Genomic DNA, 22,969 nt, shown 5'->3' with positions numbered 1-22,969 from the left:
CAGAGGGACATCCCCCCCCCCCCGCATTGCAAGGGTAAAGTGCACGTTTGTGTCTAGGCGTTAGAATATTAAAGATATACTCAACCGAAGCTCCAAGGCGACCAGCTATCGCAGCCCGTCTCTCCCTTCCTGCAGCATTGAAATCTTCCTCAGCGTCCTCACGTCTATACACTGTGTATAAATGTGATGATTTACGGGACCTTAGACCGCTGCAGAGGAGGGGGAGAGAGTTTGGAAGAACAAGCTGGCTCAGAGCTTCGGGTGACTTTTTTTTTAAAAACTTTGACACAAATGAGCGGTAGCCCCACTAATGAAAACATTTCTTCTTTAAGAATTGTGTTGGAAACAAGCAAGATTTCTACGCTAAGACGTGTTCCGGGTCTCAACATTTTTTTACTATGGGGGAACCCAAAGTAGTCATGTACATACAGCACGTGCAGTGTCTACATCAAGGCACTGCATATTTAGGCCGAGCTTTGGGAGTATCTGAACCATGTGTGACTCCATAACAAGTGACAGACAGGGGAGTAATTATGTTTAAATAATTGAGTGATTAAGTACACAACCACTCTTGTCACAACACACAAGACTCCTTCCTTGGAGAGTGGTCCTACCTATGATAATTGACTCCCCAAATCAATCCACATAGCATACATACATAATCATGAGTCACACAATTAATCCAACAGTGGCGTCCAAGTATGAAGAGATTCCAACCAATTTCAATGTTGGGTTTAAAATAAATCAAGCGTGGGCCAGTGTTCAAAAGCACCAGACCAAGAGGGGACAACACCTAAAGCACTTTGTTTGTGTTTTCCTAACCCCTTCAGACCCGGTGTCATTTGAAGTCTGTATTTACACTTGTTTGTTTTAACAAATATGCATTTCCATTCAAATCAATGGAAATGCGTGAAAACATTTCAACGCATGTCAAAAAGCATTGCAAAGCATGTCGATGAGTTCTATTGATTTCAATTGAAAAAGATGCTCCTCAGAATGGACAAGTGTAAATTCCCTAGCCTTAGCTGTGCTAGTTTTCAGTGAGTGCAATAGGGAGAGGGGCTGAAACCACCAACTTTCTGAAAGCTGGGGGTCTCGTCCAAGTTGAATTAGTAGATTGCTGGGCTGTCAACAGTGCTTCAGAGGCCGTTATTAGAAAACTTTGTAGCAATTTAACTGTATGGGAAATCCCCTTCAAAGCTTTATTCCCAACTGCCTGATGTCTATGGCAGCCATCTTGAAGGAGGGCAGCAGTAATCAAACTAGCTCTACTGAATAAAACAAAACAAAAAATAGTAGGGCAAAAGAAGTGTGAAGTGGAGCATCAAAACCAGCAATTTATCACATTAACGGGTATTTGGTTGTATTATAGAATGGCATTTGCTTTGGAGGCACCAGAGCACACTAAAGGGTAGCAAAGGTGGCATATGTGGTCATCTGGATGTGCCTGCTCTTCATGGCATAAGCCAGTTTTTATACTTTAGGGCCACAAGTCCACTTTAGTTAATGTATAAGGTCAAGTTAAATTGCATGCTAAGGATTACTTACAATCAGAGGCTTGAACACATTCAATTCAAAATGTCCATTACTGGCCCCTATTGATATAGCAACATGATTGCCCATTACTTGGGCTGCTACCATAGTAACTGCTTCACACTGAGTGGGATTTACTTTGCCTGTGTAGAAAAAATGCAAATAAAGAGTTTTAGTACAGATCTTCAAAAAAAAAAAAAGGTGCAAACTGATAAACAGTACTCGGCAGTAATCATGTCACTGTGGACAGTAAACATCAGAAATGCCCTCCATTTAAGAATTGACACGTGCCAATTCAGAATGATAAGACCGATCATTAAATCAGATTAGGATCAAGATTCTGTTAAATGAGAACTATGGAGGTGAGTGATTTTAACTCATCCTTCGCTCGAGCCGACGTGTGCCAATGAAACTGTCACACGTCGGCTCAATAGATCGGGAAGTGAGCGAACACATACCGGCGCTCGCTCACTTCTCGATCCTGTCCCTGCAGAGAGCCGTGACTGTCACTCACAGCGCCCTGCAGAGATCCCCCTACCCGCTCCGATCCTCCAGCGCTGACTGGCAGAATGGACGGGGGAGGGCACAGCTGGCTCTGCCTCTAGATAGGCAGAGCCAGCTGTCAATCACGCAGCTGGCTGGATCTCGACAGTAATGTCGGGATCTGTCCCGGCTGCGGCGGTCTCAGTATACCGCGAGCTGTAGCTCGTGATATACTGAGCTTTGGGTCACGGGAGAACGCTAGTTTGTGTCCTCCCGTGATCTTTAGGAGAACTATGGGGAAAAACACTAACCCCCATAGTTCTCCTTTAACAAGTAGACTGTCTGGAGAGAAATATGGGAGCTTCCACTGCTGACCTGTTTTTTAAAAGTGCAAGTCATCATTTCTTCTTCTTAACTCAGTGAGCCACTGATCTGGAACAAAGGGTGTTTATCAGGTCTATAGACACTTGATATATACATGCTTTCTTCAGATCATTGGCCAAGTAGAAGGGCAAAGACAAGGATGACAGAAGTCAGCAATGGCGTTCCTAAGTGGCTTTCCTTCTGCTAATTACTAAGCAATGGCAGTTGGTTTTAGGATACCATACAGGCAGGGGCGTAACTAGAAATCACAGGGCTCCATAGCAAAATTTTGTATGGGGCCCAGTGATTTCTAGTTACACCCCTTGAAGAGCCCACATAGCTCACCTGAGGGTAACCCTGCAGAGCCCACCATAGACTATCTATGGTGGGCTCTGCAGGGTCACCCTCAGGTGGGCTGGTCACACGCCTTACCTGTCCGCCTCTTCTTCCTCCGTCTTCCCTCCTCCGTCGCCGGCCCCGCCTCCTCCTCCGTCACCGGCCCCGCCTTCTCCTCCGTCACCGGCCCCGCCTCCTTCTCTGATGCTGACCGTCCGGGCCCCGCCTCCTCCTCCACACCACCTCCAGCCCCCTCCACCGCCGCTGCTGACTCTCATTGACTCAGCAGCGGCAATGGAGAAGAACGCAGCGCTGCACAGATCACGGTGATCTGAACAGCGGTGCGTTCGAACCCATAGCGACCCAGGCGGCCCGCACGGCATCAGGGGGGTGTCCTGGCTGGGCCCCCCTGGGTCCGGGCCCCATAGCGGCCGCCTGGGTCGCTATGGCTATTGTTACGCCACTGCATACAGGTAAAACTGGCCATACACTTTTTGTCCGAGTCTTGCTGAAAATCGAGCAGCGTGTGGCCCTGCAAACACCACTCCACTCGAAAAAGTTGATTTTTCCATCTTTTTTTGGAACTTTTGTTGAAGAAAAAAAGGCTGAAAATTGACCACCGAACAGTGGCTACAGCCAATCAGCTGCCTTCAGAATACAATAGCCGGTAGGGAAGATTCTAACTTTTTAAAAAGTGTTGTAAGAGTTTGTGATAGGGCATAATATAGTCAAGAAGCTTGGGAGATTGTATTTGGGTGACGCAATGCTGCAGACAGTTTTAACGTTATGGCAATTCCACTAGTGCAACACCTTGGGGTAGGAGTAAAATCTTTTACCTGGCATAATGCTGCTTCCAGGTTCATTCTCCGGCAAGATTAATTCTCCCAGACCTGATCGTGGTCCAGACCCAAGAAATCGAATATCATTGGCTATTTTCATTAGGCTACAGGCAACAGTGTTTAGGGCTCCACTCAATTCAACTAATGCATCATGAGCAGCGAGAGCTTCAAACTTGTTGGGGGCAGTGATAAATGGTAATCCTATTACAACAACAACAAAAAAAACTTAATGACATATTTGCATTTTAAAAAACAAACACACTTCTGTTATACAGTATATATACACACACACAGGAAAAAAAATTACACCACCACAATATAGAATGTTGAGCTCTAAAACTATTTATATAGAACGCATTTCGGTTAATGAAATCAATTAGGAGGCAGGGAACGTATACATTATTCTCTTAGACAATGACACAAAATATTTGATTGCACTTTGCTGAAATGTTTTTCAGGCCTTTATCACTTGAATATCAATTATGTTCAACTAAGTAACACATTCAAGTGGAAGTTTAGCCTAGAAATCATCAATTATCATTAAACAGCCATATGACACACATATCTTGATAAATGCATAGCACCATGTTTGACCTGTGCTCTGTTTGTCCAGCAATCAGCATTGGAAAACTGCCAGCCATTTACCAGCAACAACTGCAACTCAAGTTGTCGCTCTGCCCCTAAATGCTATCTACATCTTGTGATTGCAAAGTCTCACTTGGAAACCTTTCCTTTGCTCTGATGTTGTCAAACATAGATAGCACAAAGAAAGCTGAGTGACACCTTGAGTTGCATGGTGTCCCTGGTAAATGCTCGGCAGTTTCCAATCCTGATTGCTTGAAAACCGGAGTGCAGACAGAAGTCAATCATGGTGCTATGTATTTATCAAGGTGCATGTGTTACATGGCTGTTTAAAGTTCCTTGAGGTTCTAGGGCACGGGCACTTTAAAGGAGAACTATGAGATGAGTGATTTCCACTCACCTCATAGTTCTAGCCGACCTGTGACAATGAGACTGTCACAGTTCGGCTCAGTAGATCGGGAGGTGAGCGAACACATACCGGCGCTCGCTCACTTCTCGATCCTGTCACAGCTCTCTTCCGTGACAGTGGGAGGGGCTGGATTCCCCTCTCCGATCTGCCAGCGCTGACTGGCGGAACGGACAGGGGCGGGTACAGCTGGCTCTGCCTCTAGATAGGCAGAGCCATTTGTCACTCACGCAGCTGGGCGGATCCCGTCATCTACGTCCGGATCCGCTCCGGCTGCCGCGTCTCAGTATACCGTGAGCTGTAGCTCGCGGTATACTGAGCTTAGGGTAACGGGAGGACGCTAGTTTGTGTCCTCCCGTTACCCTAAGGAGAACTATGGGGAAGAACACTGACCCCATAGTTCTCCTTTAAGTAACCTGGTAGTTCACTGAAGTGTCCAAAGTGCATTCATAAAAGAAACATTAAAGAGACCCTAAACTCAGGGAGTTAAACCTTAAAAATACATTCAAGTACCCTAACCATTAACAAAAATGTGTCTCATTTGTGTATCACTCGGCTGTAGATCCTGAAATCATCTCGGAATTGGTGCCGACACTGTCCTTCCTTCTGGAGGGTGGCTACTTTTGTTTCCCATGGTCCCCGTGTGTGTGTTGTAAAATAGCCACTGCTCCAAGCTCATTGCTATGATGGACGACAATCTCAATACAAATCAGTGAACTAAATGTGAGATTGTAGTCTATCACCGGAGTGAGCTTGGAGCAGTGACTACTTTACAACACACACAGGGACCATGGGGAACAAAGTAGTCACCCTCCAGAAGGAAGGACAGTGTCAGCACCAATTCAGAGATGATTTGAGGATCTACAGCTGAGCGATACACAAATGACACATTTTTGTTAATGGTTAAGGGAACTTGAATGTATTTTTAAGGTTTAACTCCTGAGGTTACTTTAAATGTTCACCACTGTTAATTGGACAAAACCAACTGCACCCAAGACTTACACTCCTTTCTCATACTAATGACTAGAACTACTGTGATCTATCAATGATAGAAACATACTTTGGGCTTTTCATAACACAGCTAATGTCATATGTAACATAACCAGGAGATATTTCTACATAACTGTCACATGTTGTAGATGAACAGCTACGTTTGTTATCTTCTAAAAATATCCAAAGCATTATAGGAGACAGCCCCATTCATCTGTATAGGAAGTAACTGTGCAGACGCAGTCGGTGGTGACATAGATGAATGTAAACAAAGCCATGGCTCAGGGAAGGCTGTGGTTTATATTTAAGGTACGCCTGCATGTGCTGTCTGAATGAGGCTTAGGAAGGTAAAACACAGCAAAAAAAGTCTATAGGAAAGGTCACATGTTCTTTGAAAAGCGGCACTATACTGGAACACACCTATGGGATCTTACCTGTGAGCTCAGAAACTTTGGCAGCGACTTTCTCTGCAAACCCAATTCTAGTGTTTAACCCAGTTCCAACTGCTGTACCACCAGCAGCCAGTTCGTAAACCCTTGGTAGTGCACTTTCGATTCTCATAATGCCATACTTAACCTGCTGTACATAAGCACTAAACTCCTGGAAACAAAAACAAACATATTTTATGTATAAGTACATACATTATATAGTGTGGAAAGAAATTGGTTTCTAGGCCTTGTTATTAATGAAGCATTATGTAATTACAGAAAAAAAGTAAAGTAGACTAGCAGCAACCAGAGGTATTCAAAAACAAACTAACAAACAAGAAAAAGACTTGAACATCTACATGCAGTGTAAAGTACCCTAATGGTCTTATGCATAAAGGGCCTGATGGTGGAACTTTGTGTTGTCTCCCATCATCAAATCAGCTTTACCCCTTCCGGTTTCTATGGCATGATAGAACAAAGTAAGTGAGACTACGATTGCTGGTAACTAGGTAAACAAGCTTCAGTAAGACACCACTTCATATACAAGGCCTTTGGAAAAAAAAGTAAGCCAAATGTATACAATGAAGCCAACAATGATGTGAGAGTGGGCCTGAGGCTTCCTCTTCTTGAGTATATTACTCTCCCACAGTAGCATCATTTTCCCTGAAGCAGTATGAAGGGGACTCTCCTTTAAGACAGCAACAGATATCGCTGACCTTGAGGTCCCTGAGACAATTGTCCTGCCTCACTTGTCTCCAAGGATAGCAAGGACCAACTATATGTATGCTGACTTAAAGTGACGCTAAACTCAGGAGTTCAATCTTAAAAATACATTCAAGTATTAACAATAATGTATCTTATTTGTGTATCACTCATCTGTAGGTCCTCAAATCATCTCTGAATTGGCGCGGACACTGTCCTTCCTTCTGGAGGGTGACTACTTTTGTTCCCCATGGTTCCTGTGTGTGTTGTAAAGTAGTCACCGATCCAAGATCACACCTGTGACGGACTACAATCTCAATACAAATGAGTACACTAAACATGAGATTGTAGTCCATCACAGGAGTGAGCTTGGAGCGGTGGCTACTTTACAACACACAAAGGGACCATGGGGAACAAAAGTAGCCCCCCTCCAGAAGGAAGGACAGTGTCAGCACCAATTCAGAGATGATTTGAGGATCTACAGCCGAGTGATAGGCCCCATTCACACTGAGTGACATGAAAACCGTGCGATTTTCCATGTGCGATATTGCGCGACTTTTTCCTATTGGGCTGTATGCAATCAGGAGCAAACTGGTTCGAAATCGCTCGAAAAAAGGGTCATGTAGGAGCGACAAGCTACAGCGACGAGCTACAAGCGATATTGAGCGGCGAGATGTGAACAGCTCCATTGAAATGGATTGGAGAAGCTACATAGAGCGATATGGCGTGGAAATATGAGCGATATCGCTGCAAAAAACGCTCGATAAATCGCTCAGTGTGAATGGGGCCTTACACAAATAAGATACATGTTTGTTAATAACATACATTAATACATTTGTAAGATTTAACTTGGGAGTTTAGTGTCACTTTAAGATAGATGTAAAGCACGTGTGAGGAAACCCAACCTCACATACCATAATATAACAGTGGATGTTTAAAGGGTATGTAAAGTTTCTGGATAGAGCGAGTTTGGAATAGTTAAGATGCCTTTTTTTTTTTTTTGCGGTGTCCTGTTGGGGAGACTTTCCTTCACTTCCTGTTACAGAGCCAGTAGGAAGTAGGAGATCTCTGCACAGTGAGAGGATAGCTCCTCTATGATAGTTGTCACTTATTTCCCAATTAGTCTGTTTTTGATGCAGTAAGTGTCTCTCCCAGGAAGATTTACCCTCTCTTTTGACCCTGGTAATCACTGTCTCCGCTACAGAAAGTAATGGGAGAGGAAACATTTTTATGTTTTGAATTTCCCAATACTTTCTGTACCAGAGACAATGGTCACTAGGGCCAATAATGAGCCTAGGAGAGACACATACAGCATCAAAAACAGTGAAACTAATAGCCATTAATGCAGAACTGCGGGAAAAACTATTATTAATCCTTGCAGTGGGGCTACCCCCGCACTGCAAGGGTTAACGGTCCCTTTTGGACTAGGGTGAAGAAAAAAGTTAAACTTACCCGATCCTCGGAGCAGGCCAGCCAGCCGTCACGGCACTACCTCCAGCCTGCCTCTTCCTCCGTTGCAGCAATGGAATGTCTCTCAGCATCCTCATGTCCTATACACTGTGTATAGAGTGTGATGACTCACAGAACTTAGATCGCTGCAATAGAGGGGGAGATGCTGGAAAGACCAGTCTAAGAACAAGCCAACTCAGAGGATCGGGTGAGTATAACTTGATTATTTACACTCCCTAGACCAAAATGAGACTCCCTCATATAATGGAGATGAAAAGAGGAAGACATGTTTGAAGATCAGTCTGGGTGTTGACCATGACTCTATCCAGAGATACAGTGGAAGAGTGAACATGGACAAAGTGACACAAAGTGTGTTATTTGCAGGAATACAAGATAAAGGAAATACCCTAAAAAAAGCAAACAAATGCAGTCAGGTCATCTAAGGACTGGTAAGCTGCAATATTTTACACCTTTGGTTTGGGGTTTACATATGATGTATGTATCTGTGAATACTGTACCTGTCCCAGAGTAAGTGGCACTGCATCTTGTGTATGTGTACGGCCAATTTTAATAATTTGTGCAAATTCCTTTGTCTTTACTTCCAAAGCATTGTGCAGCTTTTTCAGTCCCGGTAAGAGAACGTCATGGACCTCTTTTGCAGCTGCAATATGCATTGCTGTAGGAAAGGTGTCATTTGAACTCTATTAAGGAGAGAACAATACAAACATGTAACGATGGTGTCAGTGCACGTTACTATGTTCCCATTCACACAGCATTCCTAAAAATGCTTTTTTCAATATTTGTTTTAACTGTCTCTGTAGAGCGGGCCTTTCATTATAATACAATGCTTTTAAGTCTTTAACCCTTCTACCGCCTTACTCTGATTTCACTGCACACTGTGAGCTTCTCACAATGTGCATTAGAAGCTTCAACGCGTCAGATAAAACCCCATTCATTTCCTTGCTGGAGACTCAGGTCTATATGATTAAGCCTTTTTGGCGAAACATGTCAGAGCCTGGAGGATCTTGTTATGCTTGTAACATTTTAGAGTCCTGGCTGTTGAGTGAAGCTTTACATACATTGATTTACAAATATTTATTAACTCAATTTATCTTTTAGATTTAGTAGCAGTTTTGTAAGATATGTTGTGTTTCTGTGTGCCAATATTGATTTTAATGCATCCAAAAAAAAAAAAATTTTTCTGTGTGCCAAAATTGATTTTAATGCAACAAAAAAAAAAAAAAAAATCAGCAGTACCATTTTTTTTATTCTACCGGTCCTTTGCCTTCAGGAAAATGTAGGGTTTGGGGGTATTTTACATTCTTTCAAAGTTATAAGTACAAAATAATAAAACATGATTAAAAAAATTGGTCTGGCCACCTGAGGTTTAAAGTGGGGAGCAGAGCCTGGCAGGGAACAGGTTAATGAGTAAATAGTACTGCCCAGGTTTAGGACTAAAGTCACTTTCTTTTGGTAAGATAATGTATTTTGGGCACATAATGTGAAGCGAGGACCCAATTTAATGAGGCAATTTCGTATACAGATTTTTAGATGGCCCTCTGTAATGGCTGCTCAGGACCCTTAGGCCTCATTCACACAGCTTACTGTCGGCCCATACAGCCATATAGGGCCGCTCCTGGGAAGGACAGGTGCTGCGCGTGATTTGTATGCAGCAGCCTGTTCTTCTCTATGGGAGGACGCTGCCGTGCGCTCATCCTGTCTGCTTCCCGGGAGCGGTCCGATACAGCCGTGCACACCGCCCAGGTCTGTACGGACCGACAGTAAGCTGTGTGAATGAGGCCTTACCCAACATCTGCCGTAAAAAGCTGCACAAAGATTGCATCATCTTCAAGCACTACTAGACAAGAAGCGCAGCGTGTGCATAATATATATATATATATATATATATCATACATACATACATACATATACACACACACACACCACACACACAGCATACACCGATTAGACAAAAGTCTTGCGATGGTTGTAAGGTGTATGGGCACCTTAATACAGTATATCCCACTTGCTCTCAGGTGCCATTGTAACAGGATCATCAAGGTTATTCACTTCACCTCTCGGTGGTCATAAGGTTATGGTAGATTGGTGTATACCCGATACTAAAGCATTACCGTTTATACAGAGACTTGCTCTTTTCTCCCTATGCATTTTATATTATCATTGCTGGCCACCGGAGCTAGCAGGGCCAGACTCAGAGGCTTACACATATAGTACGATGGACAAAGCACATACTTACATTTACTGACTTGGGAAAGTGCATATTGCACCTATACAATGCCTATAATGTAGCAGAGTGTGTTAGAAACAGTAACAAGAACACTTTATTGTGTGAATAGAAATGCATGTCTGACATACCTGGCTTTTGTTAACATGATCGTTGGGGTGTACTGGATCTTTGCTTCCCAGTTTTCCACCCATCATCTCAATGGCTCGGTTACTGATGACTTCATTGACATTCATGTTGGTCTGTGTTCCGGAGCCGGTCTGCCACACAGCTAACGGAAAATGGTCATCCAATTTACCACTAGAAACCTTAAAAGAGAAAAATAAACCATCTCAAACATGCACAGCCTCAGATAAAGAAGATCTTACCAAAGTTTTACAGGAAGTTACAATATGTTACATGTACAGTTCGGGATGCACCGATAGCATTTTCCCAAGACCGAGTACGAGTACTGATTAAGTATTCACCAATATCAATTACGGATACCATTTTTAGTGTCATGTGATGGTTTTTCTAAAACCACAGAGATTAGGGATTTTAGGACAGTGGTGGAGCGCCAGGGCCTAGTCACAGCTGCAGCTTCTGCGGCCCTGGCAGTTCTGCCACGGTCTCCAAGCTGTAGAGGGACTACAAATCCCAGCAATACATTATATAGCAATGCAGAATACCACCAGCTATATATATGACTGCAAGTCCCAGCAATACATTATACAGTAATGCGGAATAATATAAAGCTACATAACCTGTGTTTCTTACTGGGGCAGTGCGGGTGGGTGCAGGTCTCACCAGGGCTGTACAAGGAGGAGATGTTCGATCGGCCAGCGCCACAAGGCTGCCGTGAAGTCCCCAGCAAGCGGGGGACCTTACAGCAGCCGCTTGCGTTTAAAAAATTGAAAGCGCCGGTATATGCACTTAGTATCGGGGCATTATCACACGTACGAGTACTTGTGAAAATGCGCGGTATCGGCACCGATAATGACACTGGTATTGGTGCATCCCAATTTACAGTCTAGCTAGGTTTTAAGCTTGAGGAAAGGTTATCTGCAGTTATTCTTCAATTGATTCATGAAAACTTTTGTTTATTGAGTAAACAAATACCCAAATCACAGTTTTCTCAAGAGCCTTCATTTACTAATAAAATGTTCATATGAGCACCTCCTTGTATGTTTTAAGTAGGGATGTCCCGATGCCACTTTTTTAAGACCAAGTACAAGTACTGGCCCTCATGTACTTGCCGATACCAATTACTGATACTTTTTCTTAAAAGGGACAGGTGACATTTTTTACCCACGGACGTCGGCGGCGCTGAGCAGCTGAGAATCGCGTCACTGTTGTGGGCGGAGCTACAGGCGGAGTCCTCTGGGCAGTCGCTGGACAACCACATTAGGACCCCACCTGGAGCGCCGCCCACAGCAGTGACACGACGCTCCTCCAGCCTGCCCAGAGGACGGTAAAAAGGACCCCACGGACGGTAAAAAAAAATTAAAAAACAGCGCAAGCTTCGGCGCTAGGCATCGGGGCATTTTGACAAGTACAGGTACTTGTCAAAATGCCCTGTATCGGGCCCGATTCCGATGCTGGCATCGCTATCGGGACATCCCTAGTTTTAAGTAAATCAAATTGCACTAAGGCTTACTGGAATGTTTAAAAAAAAAAATGCACTGCAATTTTCTTTTACATGGTTGGAGGCCCAGAACAGGGGTGATGTCACTTCCCCAGTCATGTGACAGTGCTTGAGCCTAGCAATTGGCTGCTAGACCTCGAGCACTGTCACAGGAAAGAGGTCACCTGCTTCTCCATACTGCCAGGAATTGTGGAGGGCTGCGGAGGAGGAAGGTGCAGTGAGGGAGTGCTGGTAAGGCTATTGTAAGGGGGATCGAGCGAGTCCTTAGCAGAGAAAAGGGGAGGGTGTCCATTTGAAGATGTAAAATGTAAGTAAACCCTAACAATCAACTGCTCTTATTTGCTTCATTTTGGTCTGTTAAATAAAAGAATTGAACAGTTTTTTTTGTATCTGTTCGATACCTGTAAAAAAATAACTTAATCCTGCCAGAAATCTAGTGCACTCTGCAGCATTACCTCAAACAGTCTTAGGTACCCTGCCCAGCTACTTTTTAGGGGACTACAGAACACCTTTTTCCCTATTTTATAGAGAAGAGAAACAGAGGTGTTCTGTAGACTTGTCCTAGGATGACAAAACTGCTCCTCCATAGTAATAGACAACTTTTTGTCACACAGGTAGATTATGGTTTACCTCATCAGCAGCTTTGGAAATGTAATCTGCAATTTTAGGATCAAGCCCATAATCCTTATTTACTTCGGCAGCAGCCTTTTTCAAGATTCCAAATGCTCTTATGACCGGTATCTATAAAAAATAAATAAATATGTTTAAGTAGTTTACAGCTGCACCCCAAAAACAGCTAAAATTCAGCCACTTTGTAATACAACAATTATTTATACTGCAAGTACAACTGTGCTATAGAAGAATTAGAGTCTATACAACTCAGAGAGTATATTGTTACCACATCCAATGTAAAGACAGCAACACCAATCCCAATCTGTCCCCCTTTGTTTCTCTCTCTTTCTCAGTACGGCTTCCATACCTTTGTATGGGTTTTGAAGATATGTTTCTTCTCATCCTTCTTTGCATTGCAGAAACTTAAAAGTAGAACTGAAACCAAACATTTTTTTTTAAAGTTTTGAATAGAGTAATGGAGGGCTATAACACCATCAGCTTTTTTTTGCCATTTGTGTCCCATTGGTGAAGGTTTCAATTCACTTCCTGTCCAATACCCACAACAGGAAGTTAGAGGTAATCCTTTCAAAGTGAGGAAAATCCCCATTGGAAGATTTCATATCTATTCCTGTTCTGATGACAACCCAAAATGTGGGATTTTCTTTCACTTTCAGTGATAACGATGTCCAGGACAAATAGAGAAGGTGAATCAGGGTGAAAATAGGGACACAGACAACAATAAAAACCTGACAGGTATTCCAATCCCACTCCATCCAAAAACTAAAAAAAGGTTTTGGCTTCAGGTGGAGTTTAGAGCTCCAATCTTCTACACCTAGAAGAAGTTTATTTCCCCTTCCATTGGATAATATGACAGAATCTGGAGCAGCTGTGCATAGTAACCAAGGTGGTTACCTTTGGTGAAAATGATTAGATGCAAAAGTGCTGGCAGGTTTAGTTCTGACTTACTTTCCGACCATGTCAAGGGCATAAAATGAAACATGTCCGATGCCTCCCCCCCTGAATCGTGGGGTTCTTCAGGCCGCATGCTTGTTTACCTTTTGGAATTCAGCACAACTATGTGTAGCTCCACCCACACAGGAACATCATCCATTCACAGATCCCTTGACAGGATCTGTGAATGGAGAAACTACAGGTTCCATCAGCCACCACGGCACATTGACTTGTACTGTTCAATGGAATACCAGTGCAGTGAGATCATGACACTTGTTGCCCACCGACACTTTCTCCCATGTTACTGCATGTCCGTACCTCAGTTCAGACATGGGAACAGCCTGCAGGAGCCAGAGCAATGCACACGAGACTAAAAGGTCCCCACACACCTTACAATAATCGTACGATAATGGCGGGAAATCCCGCGATCGTACGATTATCGTAAGGTGTGTGGAAGCCGTGCGACCTCTACTACTGTAAGGTCGCACGACTTTAAACTTACGAACATGTTTCAAAACCTGCTGAGCATCGTACGATGTTCGGCGGGTGTGTAGCATGTTCGTAAGATAAAAGCCGGACGGGCCGGTGTGCGCAAGCGCACACTGCCCGTTCGGCATTGCGGTCATCGGAAGCCCGCCCCTCAGGGGGCGTGGCTTGCAATCATCGCAAGTACGATCTGCCTATGCAAGATGGGCAGATCGTACGTTTTTTTTAAGTACCTTACAACCATCGCAAGACAAAAGTCTTGCAATGGTTGTAAGGTGTGTGCCCAACCTTACTGATCATGGTTGCAATGCTTTATTGGCTCCTATGCAAAATAAATGCACATTCTTCATTTATTATTTTTTTGCAAAAAGGTGGAATTTCCCTTTACGTGCCTGCAAATGTGATTCTTCCTGTAAAAGTCCCGGTTAACCATGCCCACCCATCTCAAGTCAACCTAGTGGAGGCCTTACTGACCAATACAAAGCCTTGGGAGGATATTTCAAATGTTCTTTTATACACAGATGATGACACTGAACCCACTGGTAGATATATTTAGAACATTATACATAGCAAATATGTGGAAGCTGAAAACCAATACATCCCTGGCACAGCAGGTCACAGGACGGCCTTTGATGGAGGCTCACAAGCTGCCGGCTTATTTTTGACAAGACAGTAAAAGTCATTGCTGATTAATGAAGAGACTGCAAGACTTAGGTCAGATAGTGATTGAAAAACGATAGTGATCTGCAGCTCTCAGCACTGCATCAGAGACATGTGGGATGGAACACATCTAGAAATTATTATTATTATACAGGATTTATAGAGCGCCAATAGTTTGCACAGCGCTTTACAATATTAGGAAGACATTACAGTCACAATACAATTTAAGACAAGATGGTAAGGAAATGATACAATATTGTACCGAGACATTCGATTCCACATCTTCTTATCGAATGCAGACATCCGTGCCAATAACCTCCGGACTGGCACCGACATCCCCGATGAGACCCATTAACATGAAATCTACACCACAGCTTGAGTGATTCCGGTACCTACATTTGTTGAGCTTTGGATGTAACTCGGTTATTCAGGAATTCATTATCAAAAACGTTCAGGGTGTGGGAGAAAAAACAAACATATCAAGTGTTTTTTCCCCTTAAAAATGCTGCATTCCATGTCGTAATTGCTAATCAAGTTATGGAAGACAGGCATTGCAGGAGCCAATTATAAATTACACAGATAGAGTGCTTTAAAAAAATCCAGGTAGAAGAAAACTTAACCCTTGCAGTGCGGCTTGTTTTCATCTAGGGTCTAAAATAACAAAGATGTACTCACCTGAACCTCATTCTCGCCTGGCTGCTAGATCAGTCCATGCAGCCTCTCATCCCCTCCACTCCAAAGATAGAATGTCCCTTGGCATCTCAATATGCTAATACACTATATTGGTTGGTTTAAGGATCCGCAAGTCATCACATCTAATATAGTGTATTAGCGTATTAAGCCTGTGACACACTGCATGCAAAGCCGTGCAGAGCGCAGCAAAGCTGTCAGGCATGGAGCTTCGCATGCAGTGTCTGAGCGGAGTGCAGCCAGATGAATGACTGCATCTTTAGCCAATCGACTCGCACGTAACAATCTGACTGAGCTCCCATTGTGACACGCGGATTTATACGAAATTAAACTTTTCATCTCGGTACGCTCAGCTATGCGAGTTCTCGCAAGCGGACGCGTCGAAGCGAAAATCGTGTCGCAGTCTTTAGACCCCGTTCACAGCAGGGCGGTTCAGGCCGCACGGATCCGCCGACAAGAACAATCTCATACATTGCTATGGGAACCTTCCATGCGACTGCACGGGTCCGTGCGATCCAAACTGCTCCCTGCACTATTTTTGCTGCGCTGATCGGTGCGGTTTCCATACAGCTTTCAATGGAACCGTGCTGATCAGCGCGGTTTTGGGCCTTTTTAATTGCGTTTTCTCTCTTTTGAGAACAGCACGGTAACCACGCTCTTACCTCTCTTAGGGCTCCTAGACGTGAAGACGCCAAGGGACATTCCATCTTTGGTGTGTGTGTGGGGAAAGGGGGGGAGAGGCTGCGGGGACCGATCTAGCAGCCAGGCAGGACCAAGGTTCAGGTGAGTATATCTTCTTAGATGAAAACAAGCATCTAACTCTTGCAGGGTGGTGGTAGCCCCACTGCAGGGGTTGTTTTATACTGCCGGAGTTCTTCATTAACCCCTGCAGTGGGGCTACCCACACACTGCAAGGGTTAACTGCTCATATTGGTATAGGGACGGGAAAAAAATAGTCGCTCGATACTTGGCCCTGCCTGGCTGCTAGACTGGTCCCTGCATGTCCATTAAACATGAGGACAACGAGGGACATGCTACATCCGGAGCAGAGGAGCGGAGAGGTGAGCATTCAATGCCGCTTCTTTAAACAAGAATTGGGTGAGTGCATCTTCTTTATTTTTGCCCCTAGAGCAAAGAAGCACTTACCACCTGCAGTGCAAGGGGTAGCCTCACTGAAAGGGTTGATTAAAAGAGAACTATGAGGTGAGTGCTTTTCACTCACCTCATAGTTCTAGCCAACCTGTGACAATGAGACTGTCACAGGTCGGCTCAGTAGATCAGGAGGTGAGAGAACACATACCGGCGTTCGCTCAGCTCTCGATCCTGTCACGGCTCTCTGCCGTGACATGGGGAGGGGCTGGATTCCCCTCTCCGATCCGCCAGCGCTGACTGGCGGAACGGACGGGGGAGGAGGCGGGTACAAATAGGCAGAGCCAGCTGTCACTCACGCAGCTGGGCGGATCTCGACGTCGATGTCGGGATCCGCTCCGGCGTCTCAGTATACCGCGAGCTGTAGCTCGCGGTATACTGAGCCTAGGGTGACGGGAGGACGCTAGTTTGTGTCCTCCCGTTACCCTAAGGAGAACTATGGGGAAAAGCCCTGACCCCATAGTTCTCCTTTAAGAAAAACCTAGAGATCTTCTTTAAACACTAGTACAAACTGGCCCAATAGGCACATTGTAGAATCAGCACGGTCATAACCGATTTAGAAGATTAACATTGTAGGAACAGTGATATCCATGGCATCTTACAAGCTTCTACACAGGTATTAGATTGACAGCTTGGCTGCTTAAAGGGAATGACAAAGCTTTTGGCAGACATTTGAGTTATATATGTATTCCTACAAAAAGATCTGTGGCGTCCCATCAATGGGATAACTTATCTCCTTGTACTTACTGGCATGCGTTCCGTCACACCTCCGATTTTGAAATTCATTGTTGATCGAACAGTTTGAGCTCCGTAGTACTTGTTGTTGGGGACTTTAAGCTCGCCAAACGTGTCAGATTCAATTCGATAGGATTCTGAACTGGCCTGAAATGACACAGTTTTTGTTACATCAGTCCACGTCATGTGCGTTAGATATTTCAGCTGAACTTCAAATGGATTTATAAAAGATTTATTAATGTCATTCATTAAAACCAAACTCCAGGCAAAGAGATAGAAATGCAGTACAGCCTTTTCCAGGACCTTCTCCCCCTCTATGTGATTGGACAGTGAAAGAGCAGAAGCATACTGATTAGGTCATACCTGTGATTTGGTCTCCTGTAAGCATGTTACATGTAAGAAGCTGTGCTCTGAGTTCTGAGTTTCCCTCTCTCATTCTGAGTGCCAATATAAAGTAGGGCTGCAACCAACTAATTGATTAAATCAATAATCAGAATAGTTGTCAACTATTCTCGCTATCGATTAGCTGGTTGGATCCCCTAGCTCTCGCCTTCATGCTGGGAGGAGGGCACAGCAAGCAGTGGGCGTGTATGCTATTGGCTATTGCAATTTGAAATGGCCAATAGCAGGCTGGCTATTGCACCAACCCACTCCCTGCTGTATTTACATTCAGTCGCCGTCTGTGGAATCTTGCCACTGGCAGCTGTCATTCCCTGGCTGAAGTTATTCAAGCGCCATGTCCTTACAAAACAATTATTTTTAAAAACACAAAAGGTGGGGAAAAAAGTCATTTTCGGTTTTGGCCCGACTGGCCAAATTCTGCTGTAGGGAGTGTATTGCAGTGCCATTCATTTCACTGGCACCCCAAATGCGCCTCCCACCCACAGTGTGGTCGCCTACACTGGTACGAAGGGTACCACAATGCCGTGTGTTCCAGTGCGGTGCGACTGCAAAAAATTGTGCCTGCAGTTTTATTCTGAAGTAAACTTGATGTTTGTAACACTCCATTTGAGGATTTTGTTTTATCTTTTTATCCGATTAATAGAAAAAATAAATCGGCCAACTAATCGATTATGAAAATAATTAGTTGGAGCCCTAATATAAAGGCAGATCCAAGTACTTATGCTGGTTCTACGTAAAAATTATTTTACAACAAATCCATCAACAATTCTTTTTGCGACAACTACATGACCGGGTCTTAAAAAATAACAAAAGCAGCTCTAAGCCGGAGCTGGGATTTAAAGTGTGCTTCTTCATACCTGCCCAGAGTTTAGCATTCAACAGGAGTAGGCAACCTCGGCCCTCAACCTGTGCTGGAATTACAAATCCTATCATGCCGCTGCCTCCGGAAATCATGTCTGTGCCTGTTAGTCTTGCAATGCCCCATGGGAGTTGTAGCTCCACAACAGATGGAGTGCAGAGATTGCCTACCCCTGGCTTCCAATGTATATTATAATGCAACTTTCTTGGTCATTAGGCTACAACACAGATACCCCTTCATCTAACAGCCCCATGAAATGGCTGGTCTATTCATCCCCTTCTCTTTCCACTTTCTTCTTTACTCGTCTTCCTTGCACTATGTCTCCTTGTCACTTTGCAGCATGGATCCACCCTACACTTATACCTTTTGGGCCCCATAATAGTTTTCACTACAGGGTCCTAGCTTCACCTTGTTACATACTACTGCCCCCATGGAAAAGCAAGCGACATTCAAACCAAGCAAACCTTTTATATTACTAAAATAAAACAAGCACTCTCCAAGTGGCAAGAAATGGCCGCGGCATTTTTTTATTGGTTTACTCAATATATTAAAATATATATAAATAAATAAATAGCATAACTTCAATTACATAACTAGTGCTTGGCTAGAAAGGCCCAAGTGCACCAATAATAATAAACAGTTTTCAACATCTTTTAAGATGTCCCCCTCAGGGAGGTGACGGACCACATAAACAATGCCGCAACAGAAATGTCTTGAAACGTATATAGGAGTGGGAGGGCGGGGAGCTACTCTGGATGTCAGCTGGAGAAAGGTGAGAAGGTCACAAAGGTCTGTTTATTTATAACCCTCTTCAGCCAATCAGAGGTCGTTGAAGCCAGCAGCTTTTTCCCGCCTAAGCTAAGGTAAGTCTGCCTGGATATTGCCATGACCAATCCTATTGGGAGAGAGCCAAAAAAAGGAGCGGGAAAACAGCAGAAGAAGGAAGGAGGGGAGAAAAGGAGAACAAAATGGTCGCTGCCTTTCCATGGGGGGGGGGAATCACGAAGGGGTCGTTTATTCCCCCCGTGGCATCCTGTTGAGGTGTACCCTTAGCGTAGACGCTTGGTTAACTTATACTCAACTAACTTAAGTATTGACTAACTACTGTGTGAACCTCACCTTCTGACCTCCTGTGTACTTTATGTACCTGACTAGATGTTGGATTGTATTTTTTTTTTTTATTGAAGACTAAATAAAAATACTGAAATGGAAATTATGACATTACAAATACCCCACTACATTAAAACCCTGTGCGGTAAATACATATTTTAGACATCTAAAAATAAGTGTTGAGCTGAAGAAATGGGTTATACATGACTAATATTAGTTAAAGAAGAACTCCAGGCAAAAGTGCTCTTAACCCTTGCAGCGGGGTCACCTGCGCAATGCAAGGGTTAAGTGCTTGTTTTCATCTAGATGTTAAAAACAAAAAGTTATACTCACCTAATCCTCGGAGCCGATGGCCAGGGCAGCCATCAGAAATTTTGGGGCCCCTTACACGGCTTTAGGCCGGGCCCCACCTCCACACGCCGCAGGTCTTAGTGACGCGCTGGACACAGGGCTTAAATTGCACCACCAAAAAAAAAAAAAATTGTGTGCGTCTTACTGCACTCCTTACCGGATCTCCTAGGAGATGATGTCTGTAATAGGGTGCTTGTAGTGACCACGGAGGCACCGTGTAGTCAAGTAGTAATTCCAAAGGATGTCACCAGCACTCCAAATGTAGATTCAATAAGTTTTAATGACAACGGTCATTCAAAATCACCAACAGGGACACAGGGCTTAGGGACGCGCTGGACACAGGACCCACCCGAGAGTGACCCAGCAGAGCCCACCATAGATGCTGCACAGACCATCTGCGACTGTCTATGGTGGGCTCTGAAGGGGTCTCAGGTGGGCTGGTCAGGGCTGCATCCCTCCTTTCCTTCCTTCCTAGCTCCTCTTACCTGCACACATGGCCTCATCTGCCGCCGGACCAGCCAGAAGTGACGTCACTTCCGGCCAGTTCGACATCAGACGAGCAGCGTCACTGATGGGGCCCCAGCTTGTCTCAAAGCCGCTGGAGCGGCAATGCTGGGGCCCTGCACTGCTAGGGCCAGGCCTCCGCCTCCTCGCCCTTCACCGTCGGCCGATAGTCATGTAAGGGACCCGGGCGGGCCCCCTAGGCTGCTCGGGCCCCTTACATGAGTATCGGCCGTACCCCCTGATGGCTGCCCTGCCGATGGCTGTTACTCCGGTTCCTGAAGCCTGTCCCTTCCTCTGCTGCAGAAATAGTATGTCCCTCGGCATCCTAACATCCCATAAACTCTGTATAAAACGTGATGACTGAAGGATCGTTAGATCACTGCGGGGAGAGAGGCTCCAGGGACTGGTCTAAGAACAAGCCAGCTCCGTGAATCGGGTGAGTACAATTTTTTTTTTTGCACCTGGACAAAAATGAGCACTTAACCCTTGCAGTGCAGAGGTAGCCCCACTGCAAGGGTTAAAGAGTACTTTTGCCCAGAGATCCGCTTTCACAGAGTATATCAACTTTTTTTTCATTGTTCAACAGGCCAGCTTTTGCACACATTACCAAGTAATGTACCTTGGTGTGTCAGCCTTGGATACAAGCTTCCAAGACAGCAGTCGTGATATTGATGCAAGATTCTAAGAAATCCCGTGATTTGCTGATGCGCTAGAAAACAACAGGATCACAATATAGCAGCAGCACATACTCCCTCTCCCTTTGTTCCCTGCTGCTCTAAAACCACCAAAACTTACATCATCAGGTCCAAGACCAGTGACTAAGCCAAAAAGTCTGAATTGAAAATGAAATCTTGGAACAGGAGACAAAAGTCTGTCAAACAGTGAACAAAACTTCTCTAGAATGAACTCCTGCCGGATGAACTGACCGTTCTCCAGTTTATTATTCATCTCAATTCCTGCAAGGATGTGGCGAGAAAGTTCAGATGTAACCTGCGTTTTCTAGACAGTCTTCCTGAGTGAGTTAGTAGTAACATTGTCCTCTTTCTGCACTTTTATTGATCCCTCTCTGGTGTTCCAAGAGACTGCTGATGTGTTACAAGAAATTGTTAGAGACTGCCAGCATATTACAAGAGTCTGTTCATGTTACAGGGGATAATTACAGATACACTGGGACCTATAAGGAACGATTGGGCCTCATTCACACAAGGCCGGCACGTACAGCTCAGTGCTGCATGCACGGCCGCATCGGGCAGCTCCCGGGAAGGACAGGTGCTGCCTGTGATTAGTACGCAGCCCCTGTCCTTTTATATGGGAATACGCGGCCATATGCCGCCCTACGCTCACCCCAAGCGCAGGTCCGTACAGGTGCGGGTGTCCAGGCTCGAATGCAGACACGATCCATCCTGTCAGCGTACGAGTACGGACACCCGCACAGACGTGCAGGGCGGGCGAGCATAGGGTGGTGTATGGCCGCGTACTCCGACAGAGAAGCACAGGGGCTGCGTACTAATCACACGCAGCACCTGTCCCTCCCGGGAGCTGCCCGATGCGGCCGTGCATGCAGCACTGAGCTGCATGTGTCGGCCTTTTCTCGTGTGAATGAGGCCTTACTGCCGGCCCAAAAACAAAATCATCAGTTTCTGATTCCTCATTGTGAAACCCCGCAGCTGGATGCAGCATCAAAGGGGCCACAGACAAATGGCTGCCATGTGCTGTACAGCAGAGAAAAAAGGATTAATAACTAACTGCAGATGTGTCATTTATTTACAACTATTTGGCTGCATCGTGTGTTATGCAAGCAGCGCTCTGTCATTTTCCACCTCTCTCACCCCTGTACATATCCAGCTTTACATATACCAGCTTTGCACAGCTGACCTTGCACACTGCACTGGTCCATGGTACATAACCCTTGTATCACTCAGGACTGATTGGCATAAAGGACGTGACTCGGCTCTATGCCACTGGATAGCCAGTCAAGTTGGGGCTGATCTGGGGCTCAACTACTAGCAATACACATAAGCCCAATACCAGAATAAACAAATGCAGTCAAAACTCCCAATCTGCTTATGTAACACGTATCTTCAGAAAGAAGTCATCTATGGCACCCTGGGGGGGATTTATCAAAACTGGAGCAGGCAAAAACTTGAGCAGATTTGCACTGCAGCCAATCAGCATCTCTCTCTCATTGTCAAATCTCACCAGAGCAAACTGTAGAGAGATGCTGATTGGTTGCCATGGGTAACTGCTCCAGATTCTCTCTGCCCCCGGTTTTGATAATCCCCCTCCCCTATGTATATCTTCCAAGGCCTCCTACATTATTCACAGGAGACGTTATCTGGGAAGAAGAAACAACATTAATGCTACCCAGATCATTTTGTTATGTGTTTAGAGCAGGTGTGGGCAACTCTGGCCCTCCAGCTGTTGTGGAACTACAAGTCACATGAGGAATTGTAAAACTGACAGCCAAAGGCATGATTGTA

The 22,969-nt window shown here is 44.8% G+C and overlaps 1 protein-coding gene across 1 annotated transcript in view; it reads right to left on the bottom strand.

The window, feature by feature from the left end:
• Positions 1 to 22,969, bottom strand: part of FH (fumarate hydratase) — a 31,779-nt gene that overhangs the window by 2,031 nt on the left and 6,779 nt on the right. Inside the window, exons 2-8 of the mRNA XM_018573004.1 lie at positions 17,276 to 17,410; positions 12,611 to 12,721; positions 10,488 to 10,664; positions 8,630 to 8,812; positions 5,967 to 6,132; positions 3,552 to 3,755; positions 1,549 to 1,676 (exon numbers count right to left, since the gene is read on the bottom strand). Coding sequence (XP_018428506.1) covers positions 1,549 to 1,676; positions 3,552 to 3,755; positions 5,967 to 6,132; positions 8,630 to 8,812; positions 10,488 to 10,664; positions 12,611 to 12,721; positions 17,276 to 17,410 — 1,104 coding nt within the window. The remainder of the gene's footprint in view (positions 1 to 1,548; positions 1,677 to 3,551; positions 3,756 to 5,966; positions 6,133 to 8,629; positions 8,813 to 10,487; positions 10,665 to 12,610; positions 12,722 to 17,275; positions 17,411 to 22,969) is intronic.

Source organism: Nanorana parkeri, unplaced genomic scaffold (genome assembly GCF_000935625.1).
Source record: "Nanorana parkeri isolate BGI_ZX_2015 unplaced genomic scaffold, ASM93562v1 scaffold46, whole genome shotgun sequence".
Classification (NCBI taxonomy): domain Eukaryota; kingdom Metazoa; phylum Chordata; class Amphibia; order Anura; family Dicroglossidae; genus Nanorana; species Nanorana parkeri.
This window is presented reverse-complemented; position numbering and strand designations above follow the sequence as displayed.